The 14,595-nt window shown below is 48.7% G+C and overlaps 1 protein-coding gene across 1 annotated transcript; it reads left to right on the forward strand.

Moving 5' to 3' along the window:
* The first annotated feature begins 12,372 nt into the window (after positions 1–12,372).
* Positions 12,373–14,595, forward strand: FAM181B (family with sequence similarity 181 member B). The gene has a single exon (XM_063394448.1). It carries the CDS (start codon positions 12,388–12,390, stop codon positions 13,780–13,782), a length of 1,395 nt encoding a protein of 464 aa, XP_063250518.1. The 5' UTR covers positions 12,373–12,387; the 3' UTR covers positions 13,783–14,595.

Raw genomic sequence — 14,595 nt, forward strand, 5'->3', positions numbered from 1 at the left:
AATGTCCCCTGAGCCATGCTAAAGCTGGTAGGGATTAGAAATCTTTAGGAGTCTGAGCCCCAAGATTTAGCCTAACAAGAATAGTCCCTTTGGGCAGCAAATTGCATCTTCTCTCCAGCTAAAACCCTAATGTATGAAACATTCTTGTCTTTGGTGCTCATTCTCAAGGCAGAGAGTTGCTGTGACAAATAAAGGGAATACAGATGTCCTTCCTGGAGATGCAAAGATGTGCATCAGTCTTTGCTGATCGAGGAGAAAATGGAGAGGATGGAAGTGAAAGTGGGCAGCAGTTTCATCTGTCATGATAAATACCAAAGCAGCACTGAATACCTGAATACCTGAACCCAGGGCTTCACAACCCATGAAGGTGCCTTTGGCACAAAGCTGCAGGAACTCTCCAGCTTTCTGTCCCAATGGATCCTCAAATATTGGACCCCAGTGTGAGGGGTGCAAGGCAAATTCTTCTGCACTGTGTTCTGAAATTAGCATTTTGTTGTGGTCTAGCCCCAGCCAGCAGCTCAGCCCCACACAGCCATGCACTCATACCCCCCACCCCACAGCAGCCCAGGGAAGAGAATGGGAAGGATAGAAGTGAGAAATAATGACAGTTTAATAGGTGAAGAAAAAGCTGCACTCACAAGTAGAGCAAAATAAGGAATTCATCCCTCACTTCCTACAGGCAGAAAAGTGTGCAGCCATCCCCAGATGAAAGCAAGTAATTGTGCCTTGGAAATGTTTTCTTAAACATCTCTGAACATCCCAGGCAGCTTCTGTGGCCCCAAGTGCCCAACTTTGACTAATACTATAGAGGTATAACCATCCTCTCTTTGGCAAGTAATTGTGGACCGGGGCCAGCAGGATCTGCTGGGGCAAGGATAAAGGCAAGTCAGATATCACACTGTCAGCCAAGGTAGCTGGAAACTGGTTCCCTGGGCTACCAACACAGACATATCTTCCATATGCTCAGAAAGGGATCTGTGTATCCCAGACACTTTTTAAAAGGCCATATTCTTTTCTTGGTAATAGGAAGAGTGATTTGACTGACAGCTCTTAATGATGATGCCTGACCCAAGGCATCCTCCCAAAGCTGCCTCTGCCCCAGAGCCCTAAAGACTGATACCCTGTTGGGTTATTTCTGGACCTCTCTACACAGCCCTTCATGTCATGGAGCAAATCACAGATGGTGGGCATCAGCCTGTGAGGCTCATCTCCACACCTCCATCAAGCTGATTACTGCTGTGTTTTCTGCAGCTGGAAAACACAGAAACCCACCACTTCCTGAAATACTAAAGGGGTGCTTTAGAGCACAATGAAATCTAGTTTTCGTGGCCCTTGTTAACCTGCGCAGGACCTTGTTCCTCCCTGAAGTACCAGGTGGGGAGAGACTTCTGTGTGGAAGATCAGAAAATGCACAGAATTGTGAGGAAGAAGGCTCAAACCCCCTCCAGTCTCTCTCTGGTGCAGCAAACAAGGAGGTGAGTTCAGCTGGGTCCTGATTTGGTGGCTGCTGTTCTGGTGCTGGACCATCTCCCACAGCAGTCAGGTATTGTTTGCAAAGATGGCATAAATTAAATTCCATGGAAAAAAAATTAAACTGGATTTCTGGTGCCAGCAGCTCTTATCATTTTGTAGCCTGTTCACATTCCCTGGCAGATAATCACCATGACTAACATTTATCTGACACAGCCAATTTTGCCACCAAAATCTGTTTTCTGACCTTATATCTGACTATTCACAGACATGACAGCTCCCCTTGCAATAGCATAAATGCTAGCAAAGCTCTCCTAGAAAATAGATGGGTTTTGTGGACACTAAAAAATCAAAATAAGATGCAATGAATGTCCCAGAGAGCTGGATGGAGGGGCTGAGTTATTTCTCTGTCTTAGTGGTAGTTTCCTTCTGATTTGTTTATTCTGCTGTTCTCTGTGGTATCTTCAGATACAGGGAGACTTTGTGCAGTTAGATGGCCACGCTGGAGGAAGAGCTGCCTGCCATACTCTTCATGACAACTTGACTTCTGGGCTTCCTGTCTCCATGATTTTCTGTATTTCCAAGAGGTCTGTGAGGCAGGGAAAACTGGTACAGGGGTTTGGCAATGCAGTGAAGGGCCCTGGCTATTCAATCAAGGTTCAGGTGGGCCTGTCAAGCTTGAAAAAGGACAGGGTTAGCAGCAATTTGGGCTGTTCAGCGTGGGGCTGTGTGCAATGCTGGCTACAGACAATGGTGGGAGCTGTGGCTAAGACAGGGAAAAAGGAAGGACCATGACAGATGTGCACAGGTCTGCCTGTGGCTCATTAGCAGATTTCTGATCTAACAAGGTTCTGCTGCCTGACCAGTTCCCTCTGAAATGGACCTAAGTTTCCATAGATCTCCACTCAAGTCACGTACATTATAAACCCCCAGTTTGTCCTCTGGGACACAGACTGGGCAGGATCTCAAGGAGCCCTCATTGGATAAATATGGAAACATTTTATCCACAATGAGTTTTTAAGCACCTGATAGTTAAGTTGTCTTTCTCAAGAAGTAAAATCTTCAAGAGAATCTGCTCACCCCTTCCAAAATTCTGTTAACAGTCCTTCTGCCCTCTTTCTCCTGATTCTTCTTCAATGAAGCCCATACTATACCATGAACCAAAATCATGCTTCTGAGGAAAACCACCTTTAAATAGTGTATCTAGGCCATGAGTTAATTCTGCAGTGGTCCACACCTAGTGATCCCACCTGAAGATCAGAGATGAAGGCTCCAGACTGCAGAGATGACTCAAAGATGGTATCTTGCACAAAAAATGTCACCAGAGGTACTCCAATCAGGTATCAATAATTTCCTCTGGGCAAAACTGAGAGCATAATGATTGTATTTCCATATCTTCATGTCTGGCTGTTTGTGAGGGTGACAGGCTCAGTACTGGCTTGAGTCACTGGCAAAAGTGCCCACCCTGTCTGTGTCTGAAGATGCAGTCTGAATCCTCTCACCCCTCAGGGTTTCCCAGTGGGTTCTATTCTTCCTCCTTGTAATGCCACTAGAAGACTGAATTATGTAGACATTGGTGAGTCTCCCCATCCAAGCTGAATTACTGCTTCATATTCCCTTTAATATCCTTCTTAAAGGCCCCTCTCATAGGCCCACAAGAAAGAACTAAAAGTTGTTTGGAATATAGTGCTTTTCCTCACTTTCCTTTTCCTGAGCATCCAGTTATATGAACAAGGCTTACTACATCTGGCAACTATTTGTTGTAGTGTCTACATTCTTGGCGTGAGGCTAATTATGGATATTTTGATATATTGGTAGACTTTCTAAATCTAGAAATGGGAGTAGGAGGGATTAGATGACTTGGAGATTCTGGAGAGAGAGGAGCTCTGTGTTTTTTCCCTTTCCAGCTTTGGTCCCAGTCCAGTTTAAACCTGCAATGAACAAAAGCAGTTACTGGGTGGGAGTTTCCCGCTCAAAAGGGAGTGTGGTGACCTCTGAGTTTCTAAAACCATTTTCAGGACATTTTGGGCAACTGCCTGCACTGGTTTGACACTTGTAGGTCCTATGGATGTTGGGACAAGTTGGCAGGTGCCCTGAGTTCTTCAGATCTGGCTGAGATTAGTTTGATTAGGTTGATAATGGGGCCCTTTTCAAGGTCAGCAGGGAAGCAAAGTCAGCAGCATCACTGAAACAGGGCAGGGAAGTCACTCTGGAGCTGCCTGTTTCTCCCCACGAGAATAAGAGATTCTCTTACAGACAATAAGAGATAGGAGATTAGGGGTGAGATTGTGCAGTGTCCTGTTAGACAACCACAGGCAATGGCTTCTGAGTATTTCTTGTTTGGTTGCCAGTGTCTCTATTGGCAATCTGGCGTGCAGAGCCTTGTGGTCCTTATCGAGGTCCTTGCCGAGCTGGCTCACGGCTGTGGCGATGGCTGTGCCCTCTCAGGCTGGCACAGCCGGGCTCCCCTCGTGGCCCCACAGGGAGGGAACCACGAGACCCTTGCACAGCGCACCCAGGGGAGGCTGGGGAGCAAACCAACCTTCCATCCTCCAGCTGGGAACCCCTGGGAGCGCAGGAGGGAAGAGGACAGCGCTAACACACGGGAAGGGCACGGCCTGAATCTGGAGATGGAGGCCCAGGCCATGGAGACGGGTGCTGCCAGAGCCCAGCCCCATGAGCCCCGCAGCCGCAGCGCGCCTGGCGGGCCGGACACGCCGGGCAGGAGCAGCACGTTCCCACCGCCGGGCGCGCCGCGATATGACGGCGTGCCAAAGGATCTTTGGGAGCTGAAGGGGGGGAATATCCTGGCATAGAATTTAAAATGTGCTCTAACCTTTTCTGCAAACTGAAAGCAAGAAAAATGCTCATAAAACTAGTCTTTGTGCACAGAAAGAAGTCCGTTTTTATACTGTTGCTAAGTTCCTTATTGTTTTCTGGCTGTTTTTTGTGTTTCTGTGGCAGCCTTTTCTGTGGGCCTCTTTCAGTGACTTAGCTATATTGGCCTGCAGATAATTAGATCAGTGCTATCATTTTCACTGTCCTTTTTCCTCTGGAGCTATTTGCATGATAATGGCAGTTTGTGTGACTCTCTCCCTCAGTCTCCCTCTCTCTTTTAACCAGACACCATTTCTAAACATGAAATAATTCAGGGAACAATCTGTGAGTGGCTGTGTTAAGAAAAGACTGAAAACATCTGGTTAAGAAAACATTTATGGTAACTAAGAATCTAATGTTTAAAGCTATAGCTTTAAAAAAGAGGTCTTTTCTTAACAGCATTTTTAGTCTATATTTTAGTCTATATACAGTATTGGGTGTATGCAAAGCTCCTAACCACAGTATACTGCCACTCTGGGTATATATGTCTTTATTATATGTTTATCTAGACAATTTAGAGGCAAATAAAATATTAGAATCTGAACTCCTAATGAAGCCTACGACAGGTACCATTTAAAAGGCAGCTGTGCCCCACAAACTGGTTCTGAAGCTCTCTTGCTGTGAACAAAGTCCTTCATTCCCCAAGATCTGCCCAGATCTAAGCAGAACAGCAAACCCACTGACACCCAGAGCCTGGCCTGGGTGACTGACACAGGTCTTGCGGTGATTTAGGGTCTGGGGCTTCCCACGGGAGAACGTATTGTGGCCAAGGGTGGCCCAAGGAAGGTCTTTGTGCACGCCCAGGTCCTGCAGACCAGTGGCCATCTCGCCTCCAGGCTGTGCCACCCTGCTGAGAAAGGGGTCTTGGGACAAATTCTTGCTCCTGATGCGATTAAACTCTCTGCAGACATACCTCAGAAAGGGAGAAAATAAAAAGTTTAAAAAAACCCAGAAAGTTAATAAAATTGGTCCTGGTATCTGAAGACCATGAAATTAATTTGGGATTTTGATTTCCCTGCGGCAGCTCAGACAAGGGACATCAGCTGTCCTACACCTGGTAATTTTTCACATGGATCTTCATGTCACCCTGGCAAAAACATATTCCTGGCCTGGCTCCAGATCTTGGAGGGCCCCCCAGAGCAGCCCAGTGCTGCAGTGGATGGGTGGCAAGGCTGGGAATAAAAAATCATATTTTCCTGTTGAGTTAAGCTTATTAAAGATGATTTGAAATTTCTTATTAGGCAATTTTTATAGGCAAACTAGACATAGTTTTGATAGCTTTCTAAGTTATAAATAAGGCAATCAAAATTTCCACAATTGTTTTTCTTTTTATGAGATAAAAGTTCTTGTAAAGAAATGGGGTTTAACCAGTTTTCACTTATTTTAATTAATTAATTAATTATTTTTATTTAAATACTGGAGCGTGTTGCTGAACAGTATTTTTATAGATGAACTTGTGCTGCAAATATCTCAACAATTGTAACACCCCAGAAAAAAATTCCCTGTGGGGAAATATCTGTGAGGATTGGGATCTGTTGTCTGCTGTGGGGTCACACAGAATCACAGAATGGTTTTGGTTGGAAGGGACCTTAAAATTCCAAACTTTTTCCATGGGCAGGGACACTTTCCACTAGACCAGACTGCTCAGAGCCCCACCCAGGCTCTGAACAGGGAAGGCTTTGAACACTTCCAGGGTTGGGACATCCACAGCCTCTCTGGACAACCTATTCCAAAGCCTCACCACCCTCACAGAATAAAGAATTTCTTATATCTAACCTAAACCTATCTTCTTTCAGTTTAAAGCCATTCCCTCCTGTCACTCCATGCACTTGTGAGAAGCCTCTCTCCCTCTCTCTTGTAGCCTCTTTAGGTACTAGAAGGTGCTTCAAGGTTTCCCCAGAGCCTTCTCCGCTCCAGGCTGATCCATCAGCTGAGCTGCACCAGGTTTGTTTGAGAGACACAAAGGGAGTAGGAAAAGTTATGATAACACTGCTGTGGTCAGAGAGGAGTCACCTCCAAGTCAGCATGGCTGAAGCATCATCTGAGAGCTGCCCAGAGTGGGAGAGTGTGCTGATCCCAGGCCACGGGAGAGCTGGAAGGACAAGCAAAGTTCAGCTCGTGGCTTCATGGAGCAAAGGCGCCACAAATCGTATGAAGATTTTGGCATGAGGTTTCCTGTCTCAAGAAAATCGATTATTCACAAGCAGAGGGCAGAGCCAGGGGCTGGCTTACCAGAGTCATGAGAATTGCTGATGCCCAGCAATCCTGAACTTTAGACCCATCGACCAGAGTCATTCATGACTTAATGAAATTCAGTGGAAATGGCTTCTCTGGGAATTGGACCAGGTCCTTACTTCAGAGCATAAATACTGAAAGAGAAGTCTTCTTTCTGAAACACTGCTGCCAAGCTGTGTGTGACCATGATCACACCCCAGACAGCGCCTGGCCCTCCTGTGCCCCCTGTGCTATGGAGGGTGCAGGGACAGACCTCTGAGGGACACCCAACACCTTTGGAACCAGTGGCCATTCTGAGATACACAAAGGTTCTTTTGTAGCATTTTTAAATCCTCACTGTTTGCATCAGGTAGGGTTTGAGGAGCTCTTGTCCTCCCCAAAGCTGCACAGTCCCTTCTCAAAGCCATGTGGCACCTCCTCAAACCCTGTCAGGGACCAGGAAGTCAAACAAGCTGGTTCCTGCCAAGCAAAAAAACATTAGAGGGAAGACAGTCTGCAGCAAACAAGACAGTGCTTGACATTACTTGCTGTCTGATTTCATATTTCTTCCGAGCAGGAACCTGCACTATAAGAGAAACAAAGGAAGGATTTAGATTCTAACCCCCATGCATTTACCTTCTTCAGAAATGTCTCTGAGTGAAGACAAAACCCTGAAAATTTCAAGGAATACACAAGAATGGGAAAAAAAAAAAGAGAAAAGAAAACCTCAGTAGTATGAAAAGTGGTTTCTTTTCCTATTATTTTTATGTATTTGTAAATATTTCTTCATTGTATATTTCTACCAGTAGCCAAGTTCCGGATTATAAGCAGGACTTAATGAAAAAAAATTACAATTTCAACGCCCAAAACTCTTTCCTGAAGATGCATGCAAGTGGCATTTTTTGCACAGCTCCTGCAGTGGTGAGTCACCAGCACAAGAGGTGGCTTATCAGCTTACAAAATTCACTATATTTTGACAGACAAGTTCGTGATTTTTCAATTCTTATGGGATTTTGATCTACTCCAAGTAACTTATAATCAAACTTTAAATAATTACGGACAATTTAGGTGGAAGACTGCCATATTTCAGCTGATTTCAGCATTCTTCCTGAATGCTCCATGTTTTCACAGTATGAAAAAATATTAAGCCCACTGAAGGTAGCTTCAATGAAGAGCTGAAAGCCTGCTGCCATCACCTTATATATTATATACAATATTTGAACAAAAATCACAACAGTATGGAGATGATGAGGGTTTCTCCAATCAAGAAGTTGACATAAGGAAAAAATAGCTACCATGTGAAATGTGAAAGCAACACTAAGGTTTTTAAGCTGGTGCTGAGGTTTCTTTACAGATGAGCTGTCCCAGGAATTAGAATTAGACATGGTCTCTTCCCGATGCATGCTTCTTCTGATCTTCTTGTCCTTAAGCCTCCAGTCTACCTTCACATGGATAGATTCTCTTCACAATATTTCATATATAAAGTACAGAACACAGGTGAGGAACAGGATTTAAAACTGTCCAGATGATAGAGAATGAGATGGCTGTGATGGAAGAGCTTATTCACTGCTCCAGGTTTACACTGGAATAACCTCACTGAAAGGAAGGAATTTCACTCCTCCAAAACCAGGATTTGGGTCAGGCTCAGATGAATGATGGACTTTCGTATTCATTCAGAAGATTAAATGGAGTCTCCCATGTGTGCCTGTTTTTCAGCCGAGTCCTGCACACCTCAGATGGGCAAAACAACCCCTGCATTAAGAGTAACATGATGACAGAACTGGAACTGAAGGACTGGACTGCATGGCACCACAGAATTTCAGAAAATACTGGCAAACTGGAAATAAAGTATCTCACTAATGACTTTATGAACTCAGTTCCAGTGGAAACTTTGCCTATATAAAGTTGGTGGGATGAGCGATCTACATACAAATATTAAATTTACGTTAAGGGGACTAAATCTGGCTTAAGTGGAATATGTCTTTCCTCTCTTCTGATTTTATTGAGCATTTCATTGTTATTTTTTCTTTATTAGTGGGAAAGCAAATCAGTATGTTTTAAAATTGTTCCCACTGTTGTGAGTATAAACTTCCTGAAGATTTTAGCCTGTTTGCAAGAGATTGAGTAAAATAAAGATTTTTTTTTTAGGTCAACATTTTCTTCTGGCAGACTGAGCCTGAAGTGCACTTTATTTCCCTTTAATTTAACAGCTCCAGCAGCTTTTCCAGTTAAATCGACTGTTCATTATTGAGCCCATTTATGAAGGGCTGTGCAGTGCAGTTTAATGAATCCCTGGCACAAAGCTCCCTTTCAGTGTAGGGAAAGAATAGCAGCCTATTTAGGTCCTGTAGGGCTGTATGTCAAAGGCTGCCTATAATACTTGTCAGGGAAGGGCAGAAATTCCCACTGATATAAGAATGTGCAAGAAATCAACTTTCACAACCAACTCGCCGATTAAGACGCGATCAGGAAATGAGTCTGTAGGTTGGGAGCGGTGACACCTGTTTGGGCAGCCAGATTTTCCCATAACTCGATAACCATATGGGCCATACAGCCAGGAAGGAAAAAACAAAAGCCCTCCCTCCCCTGTCGCAGAGATTTTCTTACTTTCACGCTGCCTTCCTGATGCCACGATGAAAGGAAAGTGGGTGTTGTGAATTGTGAGAGTTGGGCTCAGTGCTGGATTTGGTTTGCCTTCCTTAGGAGCAGGTTGTGCTGGTGATCATAAAATCATGGAACAGTTTGGCTTGGAAGGGACTGTAATGATCACTGGGTTCCAATCTCCCTGCAGTGAGCAGGGATATCTTCAACAAGACCAGCTTGCTCCAAGCTTCATCCAGTCTGGCCTTGAACACTTCCAGGGTTGCGGAATCAACCACCTCTCTGGGCAACTTGTGCCAGTGTTCCACAACTCTCATCGTAAAACATTTCTTCCTTATATCAGTCTGAATCGATTTCCTTTTAGTGATGAGGCACAGCGTGAGACGTTTCCTTCAGGCTGAATCCCAGTGGGATCCTGCCCCTGTGTGACAGAGGATTTACCCTGGGGTTGGACACTGAGATGGGTGGGCCCGTGAGCATCAGGAGGGCAGACAGAGCTTCTGCAACTGGCTCCAGTGAGGAGCTGCTCCACAGAAGTGCTGGCACTGTAACACGGCCCTGGACTGTGCAAGGCTTCCTTGCCTGTGGAAACTGCTCTCCTTTCTGTCCAGCTTGGTCTGCAAGGGTAACAAATTGTTCTTCTTGTGAAGGGCTTGATCATGTGGCCATGAGCTCAATCTATGGCCACAGCAACGCACTAGTGGTCCGGGCATGCCCCTACTCCCTTTGATTCTCAGGGTGACTGTGCCCTGGTTCTCTAAAAAAGCCAAGCTTGATGCCAAGGGTGTTACTCTCAGAAGCCTTGGTTCAACCCCCAGAGGTGGTTGAGATGCTGCTCCCTACAACAAGCAAGGCAAAAAATTAGCAGTAGAACCCCTGGAGTCTATTACTAAGCACTGAGTGCTCTCCTGTTGGATGAAGGTTTGGGGTGGTGGAAGCAATTCTGCAGCCACTTCACTCACCTCAGTCTGTTGGGGGCAAAGTGGAGGGAAAAGGACATCTGGCCCAAAATTTTGTCTGGAGTTGGGGCTATTTTGTGGCTCTAATCCCAGCATTTCCTGGACATTAGACTCTGCTAGTGAGCTGAGGTGGATAGATGAGCCTGAGAGTCACCAGGAGTGGGCTGAGCATCAGCATCCTGAAAGAGCACAGGCAGAAGACAAGCAGGCTCATACTTCTGCTGGAAAAGAGAGATATTTTTCAGGAATAACTAAACTGCTATTTCATTGAAAAAAAATCAAGTTTCTTTACAAGTTGTTGACATCATGTGGCTTAGCAAATTTCCCTCCAGGCATTGCCCAACTTGGGGTAATCAGCTCTGCCTCAGAGAACACAGAGAATAAGCATGTTTAATGCAATTATGAAGGCTTTCTAAATCTCCAGATCTGGTTGAGAATATGTAAATTCGCCTGCTTAGCCCAACTGAATGCAAACTTTCCTTTGCATGCCTGACAATTGTTTTAATACTCTCCAAAGTTTTAGGAGGCAATAAAGTCTCCCGCTAAACCGTGGCTGAGCTCTCAAAGCTGTTTAATTGAATGAATTCAGCCTTACAGAAGAGAAGCTGGGGCTTTCAGCTCTTTTTTTTTATGTGAGCCACCGGATATTTAGCCACTCTGCATATAATGCCACCCAGACTCATTAACAAACCCTTTAGACAAGCCACGGAACATTGCTGCTATGATGCTGAAGCAGATACTAATCTGAGGACAACTTTGTTGCCGCTCTGTTTGAATAATCTCGTGTTGCTCAGATAAGAAACAGTCCCAGACTGTCTGCACAGGCCATAAAGGATAGTGACCCCTGTTTTCTGGACCCATGTGCAGTTCGAAGTGGCCTCACAGGGGATGCAAAACTACCTAGTGGAGCATACAGGGGATGTATATGTTGTTCTTTACATTTCCCCATCAATAAGGGAGCTTGGAGCAGGCTGCAAAGCTTGACAGGGTTTGACAGGGCCTGAGGGTAGCAGCTCGGGTCACTAATCCCTGTCAGTTGTATTCGAGCTAAGTAGTTTAAATCCACCTTCTATGTAGACATATTCATTCTGACATGGAGAGATACATAAACTTCCCAGAGCCCTCTGCCTACAAGGGTTTCTTTGCTTCAATTACACAGTTGCACTCAGAGTGAGTCCCCAACTAAGAGACTCTGGGAGACTCCAGCTAAGCAAGTTTTGCAAAGGAGACCCAGTCCAGATGGGTCGGCAGCAGAGCCAAGGCTGTGCTGGTTCTGCCTGCAGCTGGGACCCTGCTGACACCTGCTGAGATGCTGGTGAGAGACCAAGAAAATCAGCATTCTTGTTTTGTAAAGGATATTGAGCCTTCTTTTCCTCTCATGAAATATGTGCATTCTCCTCCTTGCAATCCTTGCTTTGCACTCAACAAGTGTTTCAAACCACAGTGAGGTGAATTTGATTTTTTTTTAATTTTACCACTAATTACAGTCCTAGGAGCTTGTCTCACTTTCCTCCTGCAGTTTTTCTATTTTTTCCTTCCAATAGAAAACTGCAGCATTTCTAATGAATTGATGCAGATCATGAAAATCCACTTTTATTTAATTCCAAATTAGATATGGATCTTCATTGAAATCTGGACATATAAAGTCGCTGAACATGAATCTGGAGCTGTGTTGAGGGTTGTTCTGCATCAATGTAAGAGTTTTCTCTGAAGGCAAATTGGAATACCTTTTCCCCACAAAAAAAGGACAAGATAGTTCCTTCAGGAGCAGTTACCAATACTTTAAGTAGCCACTTCCCTAACTTTTCTGCCTTCTGTATGGAAGATTCATACTGCTGCTTCACTATATCCATGCAACACCACAAGCAAGGTGGTCCAGTGGAAGATGTCCCTGCCCACTGTAGGGGAGTTGGACTAGATGATCTTTGAAGTCCCTTCCAATCCAAACCAGTACATGCTTCTGTGACCTTAACTCCATGCACTCATGCATTTGTAATCTCTACTGGATCACAGCTCTGGATTTCCTAAGGACTTGACTAGACAGAGAAGATGCTATGTAATGTGCATAGCAATGAGCTTGGAAAAAAACATCCTTTACAAACCAGTTTAAGTGTGTGTGTCCTGGCGGCTGCCAGAGCACGAGCACGTCCCCGTGCCCTTGTACCCACAGCCGTGCAAGCGCCGGGCCTGGCTCCAGACAGAGGAGCGTGTTTTCTGCCAGCTGAGCGACTGCAGGAGGCGGGACGAGACCGATGGGCTCTGAAGGATGCTGTGCACCTGCTCTGGGGTGCCTGCCTGCGTTTGGCCAGGGAATGCCTGTGCACCTGTCCCGGGGCTGTGTATCTGTCCCGGGGCGGTGTGTCCCAGCCCCGCGTGCCACGCTCATCCCGCCCCGCCGCTGCCGGTGTTCCCGCCCGCATCGGTGGATGGGTGGGTGCAGCCAGTCCGGCCCCCGGGCTCCCGGCAGGGAGGCGGGGAGGCCCGGGGCCAGCCCCGCTCTGATCCCTCCTCCTCCTCCTCCTTCCCCGCCCGCCGCCTTTTCCCCGCTGCCGCGGCCGTCGCCCGCCGGGCGCATCCCAGCGGAGTCTGTCGGAACTCGGGGCGGCGGCGCTCGCCGCCGGCCATGGCCGTGCCCGCCGCGCTGCTCAGCCCCCACCACCTCCTCTCCTTCTGCTTCCCCGCCGCCGGCGGGCTCCTGGGCTATGCCGACCTGGAGAAGGGCTACGAGGGCGGCGGCGGCGACGCGGGGGACTTTAGAGAAGCCACCCGGGACCTGCTGAGCTTCATCGACTCGGCTTCCAGCAACATCAAGCTGGCGCTGGACCGGCCGGTGAAGTCCCGGCGGAAGGTGAACCACAGGAAGTACCTGCAGAAGCAGATCAAGCGCTGCACCGGCATCATCGCCGCCGCCGCCCCGCCGCCCGCGCCGCCGCCCGCCGCCTGCCCCGCCCGGCCCCCACCGCGCCGGGAGCCCGCGCAGGCGGCGGGCAGCAGCCTCCAGAGCAAGAGCCTGGCCGCGCTCTTCGGCTCCCTGCAGCGGGGCCGGGGCGCGGCGGGCGGCGCCGAGGCGAAGGCGGGCGGCGGCGGCGCGGGCGGCGGGGAGAAGGCGGCGGGCGGCCCGCGGAAGGTGCCGCTGCGGGACCGCAACCTGCCGCCCTCCTTCTTCACGGAGCCGGCGCTGCCCGGCCCCGCCACCCGCGGGCCGCCCGCCAAGGAGCCGGAGAAGGGCGGCAGCGGCGGCGGGGAGGCCGCCGAGTTCTTCGAGCTGTTGTGCCCCGAGTACGGCGCGCTGCTGCCCGAGCACGCCGCCCCTACCGACACCTTCGGCGGCCGCCTGCCCGCCGAGCTGGGGCTGGAGCACGGGCTGTACGAGCTGCCGCTGCCCGCTGGCCCGCACCCTCTGCTGGGCGGGCTGCTGTATCCCGAGCCGCCCTGGAGCCCGGCCGCGCCCTGCAGCCCGCCCAGGAAGGCGCCGGCCGAGCCGCTGCGCCCGCTCTACCCCGGCGGCGCCGAGCCCGTGCCCGCCGGCGGCGGCGAGGAGCCCGGCGGGCACCTGCCCTCGGGGTTCGCCCCCTTCTTCCCCGAGTGCCCGCTGCCCCCGCCACAGCCGCCCTACGACTACGGCGGCGGGTACCACCGCGGGGGCTACCCCGGGCTGTAGGGCGGCCGGGCTCGGGGCCCGCCGGGACGGCGAGGCGGGAGCGGAGCCCGGAGCCCCGCGGGGCGGGCGGACGCTGGGGCAGCGCGGAGGCCGCCCGGGGCTCCGCGCACCGCGCCGCGTGTGAGAGACCCGAAACCGCGGCCACGGCCCCCGCAGGATTCACCCTTGTGCACTGCCAGTCTCCTGCGGTTTGGGCGACGCTGCGAATAAAATGTGAAAGTTTGGGTTTCTTCAGGTGTTTTTGTAGCGCCCGGTGCCCCCCTTCATCCTCGTTCCTTAGGGGCCGGGGCTTGGCTGGCTGTAGGGGTTGCTGTACCTGTAGGCGACGTGGGGACACGGGCTGCGCTCCTCAGAGGCCGCGGGGACCGCTCGTGAATGATTTCAGTCTAAATCTAAAGCTCGTGTCGATACTTGAGGTGCGTTTAACATTTTTCCCAGGCTCACGTTTGTCACAAGTGCTGGCAGGTGTTCGGCTGAGGACACAAAGGCAAGAAAGTGAAGCAAAATTAAAAATGCTGCTACCAAAACTCAGTGTCCTGAAATTTTAACAGCGTCTTGCAGGATCTGGCAAAACGGCGATTTACAGCGATTCCTAAGTTAATTGATGGTGTAAGTTCGGGACAAAAATGTACTGTAGCCACTGCGGCCATGTGATTCCTACAGACTGTTGGATTTCTTCCAGGAATGTGTCAAAGCTCAGAAAGCAATGCGGCTGCGTCTCATTGTGTACAGGAGATTATTTGATAATCATTTAAGTTATGTAAAAGAGTCTATGATAGGTCCTATAAAAATAAAGCTCCACAATAGATCCGA

The sequence above is a fragment of the Prinia subflava genome, chromosome 3, assembly GCF_021018805.1.
Source record: "Prinia subflava isolate CZ2003 ecotype Zambia chromosome 3, Cam_Psub_1.2, whole genome shotgun sequence".
Classification (NCBI taxonomy): domain Eukaryota; kingdom Metazoa; phylum Chordata; class Aves; order Passeriformes; family Cisticolidae; genus Prinia; species Prinia subflava.

Bases quoted from the DNA above. Each gene is read 5' to 3' on its own strand.
- FAM181B (XM_063394448.1), top strand. From the start codon at position 12,388: ATGCTGTGCACCTGCTCTGGGGTGCCTGCCTGCGTTTGGCCAGGGAAT.